Source organism: Chroicocephalus ridibundus, chromosome 6, assembly GCF_963924245.1.
Source record: "Chroicocephalus ridibundus chromosome 6, bChrRid1.1, whole genome shotgun sequence".
NCBI classification, from domain to species: Eukaryota; Metazoa; Chordata; class Aves; order Charadriiformes; family Laridae; genus Chroicocephalus; species Chroicocephalus ridibundus.
In genome coordinates, this window is record NC_086289.1 from 9,570,388 (window position 1) to 9,587,708 (window position 17,321).

At 39.6% G+C, this 17,321-nt stretch overlaps 1 protein-coding gene across 6 annotated transcripts in view; it reads left to right on the plus strand.

The window, feature by feature from the left end:
- The window catches only part of ABLIM1 (actin binding LIM protein 1), a 211,983-nt gene that overhangs the window by 186,937 nt on the left and 7,725 nt on the right, over positions 1-17,321 (plus strand). For 2 of the 6 annotated variants that reach the window (XM_063340168.1, XM_063340167.1), the window contains exons 14-21: positions 1,355-1,459; positions 3,739-3,786; positions 6,052-6,198; positions 8,404-8,495; positions 8,630-8,726; positions 10,887-10,948; positions 11,257-11,317; positions 12,287-15,230. In XM_063340168.1, the coding sequence (XP_063196238.1) occupies positions 1,355-1,459; positions 3,739-3,786; positions 6,052-6,198; positions 8,404-8,495; positions 8,630-8,726; positions 10,887-10,948; positions 11,257-11,317; positions 12,287-12,324 (650 nt within the window). In that variant the 3' untranslated portion in view covers positions 12,325-15,230. Of the gene's footprint in view, positions 1-1,354; positions 1,460-3,738; positions 3,787-6,051; positions 6,199-8,400; positions 8,496-8,629; positions 8,727-10,886; positions 10,949-11,256; positions 11,318-12,286; positions 15,231-16,576; positions 16,658-17,321 lie in introns of those variants that run through there. The other 4 variants (XM_063340172.1, XM_063340169.1, XM_063340170.1 and 1 more) reach the window with 4 other exon arrangements.

The following is a 17,321-nucleotide window of genomic DNA, read 5'->3' on the forward strand; positions in this document are numbered from 1 at the left end:
GTGCGTTTTACATTGGCAGATGACTGTTCAAGTAAAAGAGGAACTTTTGTGGAAAGTGTAAAGAAAACTTCCTTTTTCCTCCCCTCCCCCCAATATGTACATAAATGTGATGAGTCCAAGGTTTTGGGTCCTCTAATGGGACATAGGAAACCTGTAGCTGAAAGGAGACCTGCTTTGTAGCCCTCCTCTGCTTGTGTGTCCCCCCCTTTTTTTTCCTTGCTTTGTTAATCAGCTTTTCTAGGTTTTTTTAAGCCCTTGTGCATACCTGAAAAATGTAAGGGGTTTGATGTTCCCCTGCTTTTCACCGCCACACACACCCATGTAAAATAAGCATCCATGTGGACAGATTTTGCTTCTGTGAGTTTGCACTAGGGTGAAGAACGGCAGCAATGTTCTTTTATGGTGCACACACAGTCATGTGTTTGGATATCTGGCTGTTAAGTCTTGATGCTTGGGGATCAACCACCATGTTCTGCAACAGCCCTCTTGCCCTGACACACACGGGAACTTTCAGGGATGTTGGATTGCTGTGGTGGATTATTAGGAGGCAAAGAAATAGTCCTGGTAAGAGCGGTCCTACAAATGGAACAAGCCGTGTGTGCAAAATGGAATTTAAGGTTTTAGACATTAGATTCAGATTTGCTAAATCAGCAGTGGCGAAGTATTGTCACCAGAGCCAAATTTGTCATTAACAGAGGTTTGGGGTGGTACCAATGATACGGGCGCAGCCACCAGATGGGCTGCATAGCTTTACAAATTATTTTGCTATATCAAAAATTCCCTACTAGAGAGCTAAACCAATGAAAGAGTGTGCATAGAACAGTTGTGGCTTTTGACATGGGCCAAATGACCTAACAGCTATTCTCCATCTCTAGCTTCTGTATGCTTTTGGTTTAGGGAACTGTAGTAACTGCTTCTGCTTCTATCTGCTTGGGAGTTGCTTTCATTTTGGGTTTGCATATCAACTACTATGCTCTGTGCCTGCGACTTTTAACTCCAAATATCAGTCTCTGTACTAAATCATTGCCAAGTAACCTTCCATTCTTCTTTTCCACGCTGCCCAGCAAATCACCAGCTGTGAGCACACAGCTCCTGCCTGCATGCCATCAGAATGAGTCTGAGCTGCTCAAACGTCAATTCCAGCCTGAATTTTTTTCTCTGCAGGAATATCAGGAAAAAAAAAAAAGCCATCAGGGCTACCAGTTCTCGTTATTGTTTGTATTTATGTTTTTGGTTCAACTTCTTTTGTCCCTGGAGGTTTTGATTCCAACAATTTCGTTTGGGTTTGATTGGGCTTGCTTTTTTTTATTGCTCTCCCTCTTCTCATTTTGTTTTCTCCATTCTTTCATTGGAGGCAATGAGCCGTCCAGCGGTCGGAACTCCCCTGTCCCCTATCGGCCCGACAGCCGCCCTCTCACTCCAACTTACGCTCAGGCCCCTAAACATTTCCATGTTCCAGGTAGGAGCTGGCACTGTATGTGTCTCGGTGTCCTGTCACAGTGTAGAATGTAGCCTTTGTAACTTTTGTCTTGTCTCCATCGCTTCACACTGTTTACCATGGGGTGCACCCGCAGGGTTTGGAACTGCTCCAGGCTTCCTGAGAGGAGCAGTGAGTTAAGAAATGGGGGGTCAATTGTGATTTTTACCTATTGTGTTGGTCAGGTGTATCACTGTTAGAATGCCTTGGGTTTCGGGGTCTGTTGGTGGCCTGTGAGCTGGATATGAGCTACGTAGGGCTTGATTTTTCTCGCAGTTACACCAGCTGGGCACTGGTATAACTCCGCTAACTGTAGAGGAGTTGGTTTTCATTCACAGTGACACGCAGAAAAGATGTGAGCAGTGAGCTATTACGTATGTTGTTCATTCAGATTGTTGTGACTTGTTTCAGTCTTGCACCAAGCAGTTCTAGTTTAGTGTTCCCTTTTTTTTAAAGCAGATGAGGATGTTTCTTTACTTGTTTTGTGCAATGGCTTGGTATACTCAGAGAGACCTGCAGATCCACAAGCATATGTATGCCTCAGGACATCCTCTCCATAAAGAGCAGTCTCTGTTTTGAAGTGAGCCACACAGTTGTTTCAGCCTTGGAGAAGCTCATCTGTGTTGGATTTTGATTAGATGAGGGTGGTGTGTCCCTAGCGTTGTGCTAGCTGAAAGCCTTATTATATCCAGTTATTCTTCAGATTCCCTTTGGTCTAGTATCCCTTCGCACTGCCAGAGGTTACAGCCCTTCCTCAGATCTGGCAGATAAACTTCTTTTTCAGTCAGTGTGACCTGGCTTGGCTAAAGTAGGCTGTTTTAACTGCTTAACCTGGCACACTTTGACTTGCGTAAGCTAAAGCACGCTTGCATGAATGGCTCCGAGTAATAATCTCTAGTGTGGTGGGAGAGTTGTCCTCTTCAGCTGGCACAGTGCAGCCTCAGAAGGAGCTGTGTTCCTGTTCTTCTTACAGCTTTTCTGGTATAGATGTGCGCAAAACTACTGCATGACTTCTCCTGTAATTTTTATACCTATTTGCTGGTCAAGTAGCCGTAACAGATCGCTAACAGGAATGAAATACCTCAGTGTCTTTGTGTGCAACGAATTTGCCTGTTTAGTCAAGGGTGTAGGGTTCTGCAGAGTAAGATTTGCCTCTCTCTCCACAGATTTCTAGGGTTAACTTTCCTTAATGCCAAAGGCTAAGTTGGCTGCTGTAGCACTTTAATTAATCTGCCGTACACAGCATGTATTTCTAAAATGCTTTTTCATCTTCCATTCTAATGTAACTGAAAACTTTTTTCAGGCAGCATGAAGTAGCAAAATGGGTTTCTGACATTAATTTTCTAGTTCCCAATATCTCATTTTGGTCTTCTAATAAGATTTTGACAGATTTTGCACTGTAGCATTGATTTTGGATTAACTTTTGTATTTGTAGCTGTGCTGAATACATGAAGTGTTGGCTTGGGTGGGAAGGTAGTTTAGAACAAACTGGTTCCTGTCTTAGATCATTATTTGTAAAAATATTGTATATATTAGACATGCAATAGATTTACTGCATTAGAGTTCCAGGAAGTGTTTTTATTTAGATTTACATTGATAAAGTGCAATGTGGAGGGCTTTACATAAAAAAAATTACAAGAAAGAAATGAAATCTGTCCTTGTGGTTTGAGAATTCATAGTACATCAGTTAACACTGTATAAAGTAGCCCTTTGACTCACTGAAGTGTAGCTGTTGTTGACTGTTCAAAACAGGGTATTAGGCAGCTATTTTGTTCTCTGGGTTTTGAAGTGAATTGTAGGCTCACTGCATACTCCTCTACTCAATCCAGGCTGTGAGTTGGAAAGAAACTTGAGCTGTTATGACTGAAGCACAATTTTCCATAAAAGTTATTTGGGGTAATTTTCCCCAAATGGCTTGTATGTTCACCATTGAAGTGTCTTGCTTGTTTGCATTTCTTCTCTAACTTTTGTCCCACTGATAATCTTCTGAATGTTTAAAATGTTCATGTCTTGGATGCATCCACATGTTACAGAATCGTCTTCAAAGGACTTCATACCACATGTCTTTTGACTTTTCACTTTCTCTTACGTTTTCTTTTCTTTAAATAATCTGATTCTGTACGATACTAGAAATAGCTCTTTGGCTTTTTCTTGTGCTACATCCTTGATTTGGTCTGTCTATTGTTTAAGTGTTGGAGTTATCTTTATCTAGGGTTGAAGTAGTTTTCATATTCCCATTTTTCTGTTTCTCAATTTCACAGATCAAGGTGTCAACATTTACAGAAAACCACCAATCTACAAACAACATGGTAAATGATCTTTCCCTTTTTATTTCAAAACTGGAGTGTCAACTAAATTTAAAGGCATGCAGACTAGTGAAAAGCATTCTGTGTTTACTGTGTAGGCATTAAAAATTAGTAGTCCAAGCTTGAAACAGCTGTTACTGCACGTCCTGCTGAGTGGTTATGTTTTAAAGCATGTTGTTTCATTTGGATCATATGGTTTAAATCTTGGCCACACTGATATTAATGGCAAAATTGCCATTAACTGGTATTTTACTGTCTCTTTAGCATTATGATGCCTTTCTGTTTTTCACTTCTTACAGTTTATATTTTCAGAATATAGGTATTGATCATGTTAAAATGGATTAACTATGAACTGCTCTTTGACAGGGACTTCATGGAATATCCTTATTTTAAATAGACAAAGTACAATAATTTATTTCAACAGCTAAGATGGAGATGTTATTATCAGACTGGAATTCCAAATGTACCTGTGGCTTTAAATAAGAAAGAATCTTTAATTATTGAAGATAATATAGGTGACTTACCACTGAGAGGGATAATTTGATTCTCAGGCCCTGTGATGTAGCTCAGGTTTTCTGGTTTTCCAGATGTTTGGATTCTGAGTTGGACTGCAGTATTACTGCTCTGATCTTTTCAGTGTAAGTGTTGTTGTAGCAAGTCTGAAATAACAGTGGTGGCAGAAGCCCATTGCGTTGCCAGTCTTCAGGACTGCGGAACAAGGTCCCTGTTATAATGGCGTGTGTTCACTCCTCCCTTCTGCTCTGAATAGAAAACTTTGAACAGGAGACGATTTTTACGTGATGTGGTGAAAGACGGATGACTCCACTTTTTAAGGACTTTGAGTTTGCATCCCTTTGCAGACAGTTTATCCAACGAAATGTATTTAGCGTTAAGTAGCAATTTAGCAGTACTCTACGGGGTTTAGATGAACAGTTGGCTGAGAGCCATTTTGGGCTGAGAGGATTAGGAAAGTCCGGGAAGTCCGTCCTGGAGTCAGGAGCGAGCGTTGCAAGTGACACTGCTGTGGTTTTACATCAAGGTTTTTTCCTCTTTCTTTTTTGAGTTTCAAACCATATGCTCATTTTGGAAAAAGTCTTAACATTATTTTTGTTTATTTTTACGGTTTTAATGTATCTCCTCACCTCCCATTAACATGTGAATGTTTAACCACTGACATCACCAATTCTAATACGTAAGTACTGTTTGAAGTCATGCTTTTATAAACTCTGACCATACCTGCAACTATGCTTAGAGTCTCCCAGTCATAAAATGCTCAGACATCCCAATGATATCTAATACTGATGTTCCTAAACTGCCCCGAAAGTGTTGGATGAGCAACACAATGCTTCACTTCATTAACAGATGTCTTTCTGTCTAAAAAAAATGAGAAAGGGAAAAAAAAAGTCCAGAATCCTTGCTTCTGGTACGATAGCTTCATATAAGAGAAGGTGATTTGAGCTAACAGTTTGCAGATAAGAGGTCATTAAGGCTGGTTTTAATGTAAACTGAATCCTATTGGATTTAATTGTTTTGAATGTCAAGAAGTGAAAGCCATAATGCACATCCTCACATGCTTTTAATAGACTTTGGCTTAGACTGAAATCTTAAGTGGATGCCCCATTGCTGAGATTTATTGGTGAGGTTCATTTCATTGCAAGTGCCTTTCCCTGCCAAGTTGATCTGAATGGAGTTCAGTATTTATTAATAAATTCACATCTGCTTTTGCTACTACTGCATGCTACTAAGCAAGGGCATGCAGCAGAAAAAAATTCACTGATTAAATAAACATTTGTTTCAGATTTCTTTTTTGTTTTGCAGCTTTTCACAGAAACATAGGAAATAAGTAGCATCAGTAGAGTTAAAATTAATGCTGGTCCTCTGAACTGTTTGTTTTCGTGCCCCAGAGAGAAGACAGATCAGTACATAAATCTGATTTCATCTTCATTAATAATCAGCTGTCCTTAGGAGATATTGGCAAATACTGTTAGATTGCATTTTCGTACTCTTGCCTAATCATTCTAACACTGTGTAACCCTGATTTGGGGTTATTTTGGGGGTAGGGATAAGGGGGGAGCGGAAGGTTTGATTCCAATCTATTGACAAGAGAAAGACATTACTTTGCTTCAGATTGCAATTAGAAAAGCAAAACATGAAAATGTTTGCTTTTGAAAATTAACTTATTGTAAAGTATAAAATTTTGCCAAAATAAGGAAGACCTTTATATTGATACATATTATTACATAGCTAAGTTCCCTGATTGCCATCTAGATGCAGCTGCTTTGGCAGCACAGAGCAAGTCCTCCGAGGATATCATCAAGTCCTCCAAGTTCCCAGCAGCTCATGCACCAGCACCCAACGAGATACCAAAGATTGAGACGGACCACTGGCCAGGTCCTCCCTCCCTTGCTGCCATAGGTATGCAAAAAAAAAAGTGATGCAAGAGATGCGGCTTAAAAGGTACTGGTAACCAAAGTAGATTAATACTGGAGTTGTAAAATGGGTAGTGAAGATCGCACGCCTGTGGCGATCCAGGTGTTTACCACAAAGTGCAGTTCTTCTGGTGAGACCTCTGAGTGTCTGTGAATTTAAAACTATTGAACAGCGCTGAGAAGAGGTTTCATTAAAGGGCTTTGAAATTGGTCACACAGATATTAACACATAGACAAATTAGGTGAACTCCTGTGCGGTAGTTTAAAAAACGCGTGTCACACAAGCCTGACTTCTTTCAGTTATTGTCTATTTAGTCTTTTAGTCCTAAGATAATGGCAAATATTCCACAGATATGATTGCTTCCAACCACACGTCTATTTTCATGGCAAGAAGCAATGATTGAAGTGGAACAGTTAATGGACTAAAAAAGTCCTGATTTTCAGAGTTACTGTTTCTACAGACTATGTATTTTTCTTCTGTGTTGTTGCACTACGGGTATCACATTTTCTTTTCTTTAAATCATATGCATGATCATTTTTAATTTTTTTTTATTTGTATTTTTTTCTCCGTTAATTTTTATTGACCCCCCCCATAGCATAAAATAAGTTATCTAGCTTGGTTCATTTATGAAGTCATATCTGAAAGACTGAAGGTGTTGCCTGTTTCAGGTTTCCACGAAGGAGTGTATGGTTTTCAGCACAATGGGATTTTCACAGAAGTGCTGGGAGAGAAGACCCAGGGTGGGAGAGCTCAGTGACCAGTTGATGGGGCTGCATATGCGGCAGCGATTTTTTGATAATGTCCTTTATATAGGATTGCAGCCTGACAGATGTTACAGTCGCAGCGATAACATGGACATGCTCGAAACTCCCCTGACAATGCCTGTGATAACTATGCCATTATTATGCCGTATCTCTGAGGTGGAGCCTTTGTTGGAAATCTTGGCTCTCAGCTCAGTCTCTAGGCAGTGGATGGCAACTTTTAATAGTTTCCAGTAAAACTGCTTTGTATATTGGCTATCAGGTAATTTTGTTACACCTTAGAAACTAAATAGAACTGTTTGGAAACTGTAAAGATAAAAGATGTGCTGATGGATATATTTTATTCAGAAATAAAAAGGCATCATACAAGATGAATCACTGAAGAACAAACCCACAAGCCCCAGGTTTTTCAGCTTGTTGTCTGATTTTCTCAGTGTCATATTTTACTTACAGGACTAGAATGAGCTCAGATGACAAAAAGAAAAATAATGAGTATTACTGCTGTTGTACTGAAAAGTCTTGCAAAAGCCTGAGTCACCAAACAAAAGAATACATCATTTAAATTCAAATAAGTAATTTCTCCAGAACTTTTTGTCTGTCCCCCATTAGCATCAATTTAACACTGCTGTACAAAAACATGTAATTGACACAAACCTTCTGTTACTGCAGTTGCAAAATTTAGTCTTCATTCAAATAAACCACTGAGTTTGTCTAGCATAAGATTGGTGAACAACTTTATCAGGATATAGCCGGTGCAGAAAAAAATACAACTGCTGTCTAAATACTTGCAGCAATATCATATTCTATATATTCATGGAGGTGTCCTGATGTCCAAATTGGACCATTTCTTAAGAGTGCTCAAGAAAATAAAGATTATTCAGTAAAAAGAAAGAAACTAATGTAGAACATGAATTGGTTTGCTTCTTTTTAGACTAAAAATAATGCCTTTTTTATTCTAAATATGAATTTAGGAAATCAATGTAGTTTAATTTTCCATTTGAAGTGTTAATTCAGGTTCACTTTTCTGAGGCTAGATAAAAGTATCAATGTAAATCAGATTTTACGTTTTCAACCATGGGTACAATTACTGTTGCCGTTAAAGCCCCATGTTTCCAGAACTAGTAATCTGAGCTCCTTTTTCTGTTACATTGATTCATGGATTTTATATCCAGGACCGTTGCTTGGTTGGAAACCCACATGCAGTTTAACTTCTTGTTAATTTTATAAGCAGCCTGATAGCCATGGGGCAGGTTATCTGAGAGAGTTTTATTAAGGATGATTTTTGAAATAGTCTTTTGAGTCTGCAAGAAAATACTGCTTTGTTTATTCAGTAAATTAAACTGACTAGTACTTTCTAGCATTGAAATCTTCAAGCTGCAGTCAAACTGATACACAAAGCTCTCTCTGTACTGTGGTTTTATGGAAGCAGGAGCTGACATGAGACGCAGATCAAGTGGAAGAGAGGAAGATGATGAGGAGCTACAGAGACGCCGGCAACTGCAAGAGGAGCAGCTCATGAAGGTGGTTATAAGCTTGTCTTCATGCTGTTTCTGAACACCATCCTAAATGTGCCCCTTTGTTTTCTGTAACCAATTTCTACTAATGCTTCGATCGGCTTTGTTTTACTGATGTATTTTTTTAATTGCCATTTATAGCTCAACTCTGGTCTGGGACAGTTGATATTGAAAGAAGAGATGGAAAAGGAGAGTCGCGATAGGTCAGCCCTCTCTGCCAGTCGTTACGATTCTCCAGGTAATTCATGTAGGCAGTAAAGCTAATAATGAACAGTGAATAATGAACGCCACATATACACTTACCAAGCAGTCTCCCAGAAGACAGACCACTGTGAAGACTGCTTGATAGATGTATATGTGATGTTGTCCCCTGAAAGAGCGGCCTGATTCATTAGCTGGTTTTGGTGAGAGGAAAAGTATCATGGTTGTTTTTTAATTAGAAGAAATAGGAGGTTGAGGATTTTCAGGCAATTATAAGGAGAGAGATTTTCTAATATAGATAAGGAGTGAGGTAAAATATTCGGCACCTATTACATCCCACATAGGCTAATAGGCTAGGTTATTAAATTACAATAACACGTTTTGCTTAAACTGGTGCTTCCCTGTCACTGTTTTGTTTCTCCTCCCGGTGACAGAAAATCAGTAATGTTTACCAGTAGGGCTGCATATTCCAAACACAGCCAGTGTTTTGGCCTGGGCTGACATTTTGATTGGGATCCAGAAACAGAGCACAAAAGTCAACTTTGGTTAATTGGTGGCTTAGATTCTTGGCCTTGTTGCACATTTTTATACACATCTGTGGCCTTCTCAGATCTCTAGGGAAGAGTTTGGGGGTTTTATTTCACTCTCTTCATCCACTGGTCATTTTAGCACAGCAGCTGTACTTTGAGCCAAGAAGGGACAAGATGAGTCTCTTTGGAGTCATCCACTGGAGTAGTTGCCAAGCAAACTAAGATTTCCTCGTGTTCCCTGTTGTGTAAGTGTGTTGCCTCTATTTATGGTCATGGAGAAAATGTTTGTGGCTCTCCCTCACTACCTGTAATGTTTTCAGGGCCAGAGTCTACCTGCTCAACTCAAAGCTTATGACTTTTTATTAACCTTAGCACAAGTTGGAGGACTCCTTTATTGGAGATGCATCCATCCCTCTTTGCAGTGGTAATCAGTGCAGTCATCATTTGCCTTTTGTGCAATCACCGGTACCTTTCCTAAAGGTTTTTGTTGCTGGCCACAACAGTGCCTCAAGTTCTACACTCCCTGCCTTTCTGTGATAAAAATAACATTTAAAAAACAAAAAATTGCATTCTTATATGGAGGATCTTGTCTAAAGTGGCTGTATTAACTGTAGAGGTGCTATTGATCATTATGCTGACTCTGTTTCTATTTGTCCATCTTTTTATCTGTATTTAAAAACACACTCTTAACATTTCCACGTTGTCTTTATCTTACTTATGCAATTTCTGGGGTTGGTGCAAATGCTAAGTTAAATGCCCTCAGACACCTTAGTTCAGTTTCATTTCAGATGAAAGCAGGAGTCACAGAGGTCTGTTGAATCATGTCATGTTGTCGGAAGTGTCACATCACATACAGGATAACTATAATTTTGGATCAGGATGCCAAATTCTCAAACTTGTTTGAATTCACTCAGCGCTGCCCAGTCTGATCATTCTCCTGGTGAAGTCAGTACCAACACATCTGTCAATTACAGTATTACAGGACCAAAACTAATAGCTTTTTCTCCTGCGTAGCAAAAACCAGCAAGCTGCAGCATGCGTATACAGAGAGAATAGAGTGTGCTAGCCATACGTATCTTGGCTTGTGCAGTAGCAGAAGCTGGGAGAATAAGTGCAATAATAGTTGCAGTAGGAAAGATCGAAAGGAAATTCATGAAAGGTTCAGAGGGATATAATGATATATAAACCATACGTGCCACGTAGGAGAATGGGGTTGACTGGACCTTGCATGGGAGACTTAACAGGGAACCTATCCAGTCAAACGCTGCTGACCTTGGATTCCCCTTGTCCTTTATCTTGGTCCCATCATAAGGTGCACAGCAATACTTCATCTAGCCAGGGACTGAAGAGTTATTTTGCCCTGTTGTCTGATCCTTGAGGATTACTTTTAGCTCAGTGGAAAGCCTGGCAAATCACAACGTCCCTTCTTGATGACCTGCCACCACAGCATGATAAAGCTGCATGTAACTTCCAGAATGTATGGAAGGTTGTGATGATTCTAGGGCAGAGGTGTTAATTTCTTAAAGTCAGTGTGTCGCAGCTGGTTATGTATATGCTTAGCTCTTTTGACTGTGTTTTTTTTATGCTAGTTATTCCTCAGATGTTCTTGGTTTTGAGTTTCTATGGTATTTTTCCAGTAAAAGATTTTTCCCTTCCTCATTCAACAGCACATGCTTCAGCCTCCAAAACCTCTTCTCTCCCTGGCTATGGAAAAAATGGACTTCACAGGGTAAGGAGATGGAGATTTTGAGAAGCAAAAGGTGGCTTTAATTATCCATGCTATTTATTTCCATATTAACTGTATTGGATTTTCAGTTTGATCAAGATTTCTTATAAGACCGTCTGAAGTCAGACAAAACCTAATTTCCCTTCCCACAAACTACATTGTTAAGAAGGCAGGAAAGCAATGCAAGAAACGTCGTGAAAATTGGGGGGGGGGAGAAAGGATTAAAGCAATTTGTTACTCCCCATAAACCAACCTGCTTGTGAAGTCATGAACCGTGAATTTATGTGTGTGTCCCTTTTTTCCTGTTACAGCCGGTGTCTACAGATTTTGGTCAGTACAACAGTTATGGAGATGTGAGCGGTGGTGTTAGAGGTAAGGCTGAGGAGCCTTTTTACATGCCACTTCATTACTGAACATGTTATGATGTTTGATCATTTCTGCTGTTTTATTTTAAGATTGTGGATTTGGTTACTTTGTATTTGCTCAGTACTTCTTAACTTCCTCTGGTAAACTTAACTCAAACTCTGCAAATACCAAACTTTGGGTTTATTTTGCTAAATCTGCTATGTGGAGCTGATCCTTGTTTATCCCAAGGGACTGCCTTAGCATTGGTGCATATGGAAAGCAGGTGACATGTATATTATCAGGAACATGTACTGAGTTCTGTTACGGTGTTTTCTTTCTCTGGAAATTACCATCCATGACACGGTCTGAAAGAAAGTGCCAGAGTGAAGGAAGGAGGATAATGCCTTCTAATCCCTGTTGCTGCTTATTATTTTCATTATGACTTTGAGCTAGATGTGATATCATTCATTGCATAATAAAAATTGATCATATTTATGAAAGTTACGAAACTTTGAGAGTTAATGTTCTGAAATGGTTTGAGCTGAGAGAGTCTAATTATCTCCGAAGTGAGATTGATCCCGACTATGTTAGATACAGGCATCTCCTGTTGGTGCTTGTGTCTCCTTATAGACTGTGGAGGAATATAGATAGCCACCTGATGGCAGAGGTTGGGTGAGGTGAATCCTGCTCTACACATTTGAATTTTAATTGGATATTTATTCACTTGATTGTGGCTTTGTGTCTCTTAATATTTCCAAAGTGACTTGATTTTCCTGAGTGAGAAGTCTGCTCAAAATGAAAAGGGCTGTAGTGTTTGTAGTGTTTGACTCTTTACAAACTAAATCTAAAAGTAGGAAGGTTGCTGGCCTTAGAGAATCGGGCGTGATTTTGAAATGATCAGGTAGACCAGAAGACACAAGGATTATCTGATAGACTGTGACTGATTCCTGTTCTTCCACACTCTAAAGCTCATGAAATTTCTCTTTTGCTTTTCAGATTTCCAGGTAGAGTACAGGTTTTCATCCATCAACTGACAACAGAACCAAAAGCATCTGCTTTCTTGTTGGAGTTTGAATTTCTGCTACAGGGAAGGGTTTCTTAAGACAATAGCTTTGATTTTCCTGCATGTTTAAGCATAATCGCCAATGTAGACTCTTACTGACCAAAAAAATGGCACAGCCTCAGATTCCTCCTTGTTACCTCCCCAGAGCTGGGTTGAGACAGCTCACACCAGTTCTGTGACTTGCTCTGTAACATCCACTGTCTGTTGATATATGAGTTACCTGTTTTAGTCCTCCCTGGACAGTTGAGGGTGGATTTATTTCCAGCCTCCCTAGTACTGACCCCAGAGACGTAGAGCCTCTTCTGGAGGCAGTCTTCTCCCATACCAGGAGCCTCGAACTCCACATTTTTTCCCTGGAATTTGCTCTCCAGACACGATGTCTGATCAATAGTTTTCTACAGTGCTGCCATCACAGATGAGCCAGTAAGAGGCGTGCTTGCAAAAATAAACCCTTTTACTCCAAATCCTGTCTGCAGGGTTTTTTCCAGAATGCTTTGAGTCTGGCTGGCTCCTCAACACGATTGCAATTTAAGAAAGAGTTTAATTACTTGGATAGTTTTGTTAATAGCGTATCAAAATCATGATGATTGGAAAGAGAATAAGATTATGGGAGGAGAGAGGACTTGTCCGTGTATTGTGATCAAAACGTTATTTCGTCAGGAACAGTACCTGTGTCAAAACAGTACCTTTTTACCCTATCCCTGTTTGTGTTTGTAGTAAAAATTTCCTATTGTAGAGACAAAAAAAAAAAAAAATCCCTCACCTGATACAGTAAGTGGCAGGAAGGAAAGCCCAGAGGTGTAAGTGCTTTGTATGCTGTTGGGTGGGATCTGAATTAATGCTTCTGCATATTTGTCTAGGGAAGAACCCTATTTAGTCACTGGGGTGGGAAAGGGGCCACTGCTCTCTTGGGGTCCCCAGGTCCACTTGGGAAGTGATGTTGGTAGTCTCGGTGGGGAGCTATTGCCAGCCTTAGCAGTGACAGAAGGCTGTGGTGACAGAGAGGATTGAAGGATCCCTCTGCATGCCTCAGAGAAGTGGTAAACAGTAGCCGTGGTGAGGATCTAAATGATAAGACTAAATATTAAGACTTGAAAGAAGTCTCAGGGCAAATTCACCTTTGTTTTCACCACTATTTGAGTGCCTTTACCCTCTGTGTGTGTAACCTTTGTGTCTGATGTATACCTGTATCTGATGCAGTCCCTTCCGGATGGTCATGTCCCTGGAATGAGAATGGACAGAGGAGTATCTATGCCTAACATGTTGGAGCCAAAGGCAAGTGCAGATATTATTCACTTTCCTTCAAGACAGTGTAATGCAGATAAAGTGCAAGAAATGTCTTAGTTCCCTTGTTTTTCTTTACCTCACCTCAGTCCCTGCTCCTTATGTGCCAAACCTCTCCCTTTGTTCTGGAGTTTGCCTGTTACAGGTGTTAGTACTCAGGCAGGCTGAGGGCAGCCCAGGTGTGCTTCTTGGGTTAAGGAGGCCTTTCCAGAGACAAAACAAAGATACTGAAGATGCTCAATAGCTAGTTCTCTGTCAAGCTTCCACCAGCCAAAACAGGAGACCAAACTCAATGGGAAAGTCTCAGACCCATCAGGTTGGAAAAGCGATGCAGAGTATTGTGGCTCACAACACACTGTTGAGGCTGTCTTGATTTAAAAACTAATTAAATACATGGATCTTTGTGTCAAATTGGAAGTTAGAAACCTACGTGTCTGTCTGGATCTGTTTTTTTAGCTCTCAGCACTGTTAGCCTGACAACCTTTCAATAATGTTGAATTTCTCATATGAGAAATTCTTCAGTAGATTTATTGGAAAAAGAGGCAATGTCAGCTGAATATAATTTAAAACGCTTTTGCAGCTATGCCTAGAGATATCTGAGTCAAAAATGAACATAATACACAGATTCAACCAGGGCTATGTTTTAAATCTTAAAACTTTCTCTGTTGCTGGTGAACCTTCCATGAAATCATGATTTTGCCAAAGTTACAAGGATCAGCATTTCTGCAGTTGTGAGGAGCTCTTTTTGCAAACCAGATTACTACTTGTGCTTCCGAGTCACCTCCAGACAAACTGTACAAGGCAATAACCCTAGCTTTATAAGCTGAGCCCCCACTGCAATGTATATTATCAAGTGTTTTTATGTATTATATAAATAAGACCTTGGGGACATCCCCAGCTCCTGAGATACTACTTTTTATTCCAAATAATTTCTCTTTCAGTGCAATAGAAATTCTTACAGCCATCACTGCTGTTGATGCACCCAGTGATTTGGAATGTTATTTTGGGTGACAAATTCTGTCAGTATTATTAGTGATAAAATTTATGAGATTTTTTGTGAGATAATATATCACTTGCTGTTGACGCTTGTAAAGGTGATGCCAGACCTTCAGCTTGTGTGAATTGGCAGTATTTTTATTCATGTCAATGGTCCAACACTGACTTAAACCTGATGAAGTAAAAGAAGCCAACTCAAAGTCAGCATGAAACACATGAAAAGTGAAAATTAATATACTTAAGAATGACCAAATCTTACCAAGTAGTTCTCCAGAAAGGACAGAATTTGTGCATCCTGCCACCCCAGATTGAGACATGCCTTGTTGTGAATATCTAAATTATAAAATGTACTTATGACTGTAGATCTTGACTTAAACTCTGCCTGTTTAAATATGAAAAGTTACATTTTAGTTTCCTATAATGCTGTATATGGTAGCCGTTTCCAGTATCATACATAAACAATGTAATTCAAAGTATAGACTTAATTGTACAACTGTGACAATGTCAAAATCTCCTAAGAATCATATCTTACAATTGGTATGTAAGCACACGTTCTTTTAATCATTATTACTTACAATAAACTCAGTGGTGTGTTCATTGATGCCTGAATCTTATTTATTATATTTCTGAAAAGTTCTTTGGGATAATTGTTGGCAATGGAATGACTTAATTGCCTAATTGTGCATAGAAGTTGATTAGGTTGAATTTTCTTCTGATGTTAAAATAATTGAATTAATAGCATTTGATAATAGCTCCGCTGTCTCTCTAGGAGGCTTTTGGGGGTCTCACTCTTGTTCCCAATGGGCAAGTAAAACGAGACCCATAAATAACGGTAAAGGCTGAGCCAATCGCTGCTGAAGTCTGTAGAAAAACTTCATTGGCTTCAGTAGGGGTTGGATGAGAACCTCACCAGGAACACTCTTTTCCCGCTCAGCAGAGACATGCAATGAGAAGGGCTACAGAGAGGCTCTGTCAGATGGAACATGAGCTCTCCTAAGTCATTCCAGGCATTTATGGAAGTGTCTGCCCAAGGAAAAAAACCCTAAACCAGAGTTTTATTTGCCAGGGATGATTCCAGAAACTGATTTTAAGGCACATGGTTTTCTGAAATCCTTTCTAAGCAGCATTGTTTCCGTTGGATTAAACTGATTTGGCACCCACTGACAGTAAACATTTTACTTCAAAGAACCTGTAAAATAAAAGTAAAATAATTTCTGCATTCAGGAATTGATTATTGGCCAATAACTGATTTGTATAAATTCTGGATGTTCTTTGCAATGTAAAAGGAAAGCGAGGGAAACGTTAATGGGAGATGTGCTGGACACAAACTCTTCTGAAGTAGATGAAGGCGTGTAAGACAAATATTTCTACAAAATTACCTCCGTTAATCCATGTATGCATTGCACAGCCACCAAGCACAGTGGGGAGTTGTTTGAATTCTTTGACTGTCCAAAAAGGCAAAGAAAATCATGTAGTGAATTTTGAAGAATGCAGTGGCCCCCACTGATCAATATTTTGCTTATTCAGAGTTGCTGCTTTTTCTGATGTGCTTTCATGTGGTTCATTTTTAAAAGTCCACTAAGTGTCTGTTTCATTAGAGCTGTCCACACTTTGGCAACCATGAGTTGGGCCAATAAGTGCCAAATTTATTTACCTTAATAAACTCTGGATGAGAAAGCATATTGACTAGAGAGGACTGTCTGACCAAAGTCAGCTGTATTGTATCACCATGAATAGGGGTAGGCAAGTACGCAGTGGCTTTACAATATAAGGCCGTTTGATACTAACAAAGTTCTTGCTGTGCAACTTTAGGGGACAAAAGTGCTGTGATTTCCTTTGAAAAAGGAAATGTTTGTGTGGTTATGAAAATGAGACACATTGTGTTCTTTTTGCTTTAGAATGTAAATACATCTCTTTTTCCCCCTTTTATACATTGTTAACAGATTTTTCCATATGAAATGCTCATGGTGACCAACAGAGGGCGAAATAAAATACTAAAAGATGTAGACAGAACCAGGCTTGAGGTAAGAGAAGCAAGTTCCTAAATGCTCTTTCCTGCTTTCTTGAAGTTGTTTGTTGTTGCACACTTGAAAGCTCAAACACTGAAGTGTGGGCCCCTGTTCCACTGGGAAGATTTCTCAGCACTAAGCAGGGAAGGAGGAGTGCAACAGCTGCATCTCCACAAACAGTGCTGGGCCAGGAGTCCCACATCTCTGTTAATATATACTTTGAAATGGGTAAAAAGCCCAAAAATTGGTGAAGTGTTTCGTAGTCGTAGGATCCATATTGGAATGGAGCAATACTTTGTTTGATCTTGGATCATTTTTTAGCTAAGAGTCAGTGTCAGCCATCCTTGAGGACCAAAAGTCTAACTTTCTTTAACTCCTCCATGAGTCCTGTGAGTTGGCCGATATCCAAAAATATAAGGATTTAAATCTCTGCCAACAAATAAAAATTGTTTACAGCTTTGTGGATTAGAAAGACTTAAGCACCCAGTGAAAGGCTGGGGATGTTTAAGTAAGTCATTCGTAGTTAGTTATTCTTCCGTGGAGATAAATGGAAGGGGCCATAAAAATTTGGGTAAGTAACCATTTATGCATATTTTTAGACTAGTAGATACGTGATCACTGATCAGAATTCAATGCTGTGTTACATTAGTGTCAGAGGGAGACACTTTCCCCATCCAGT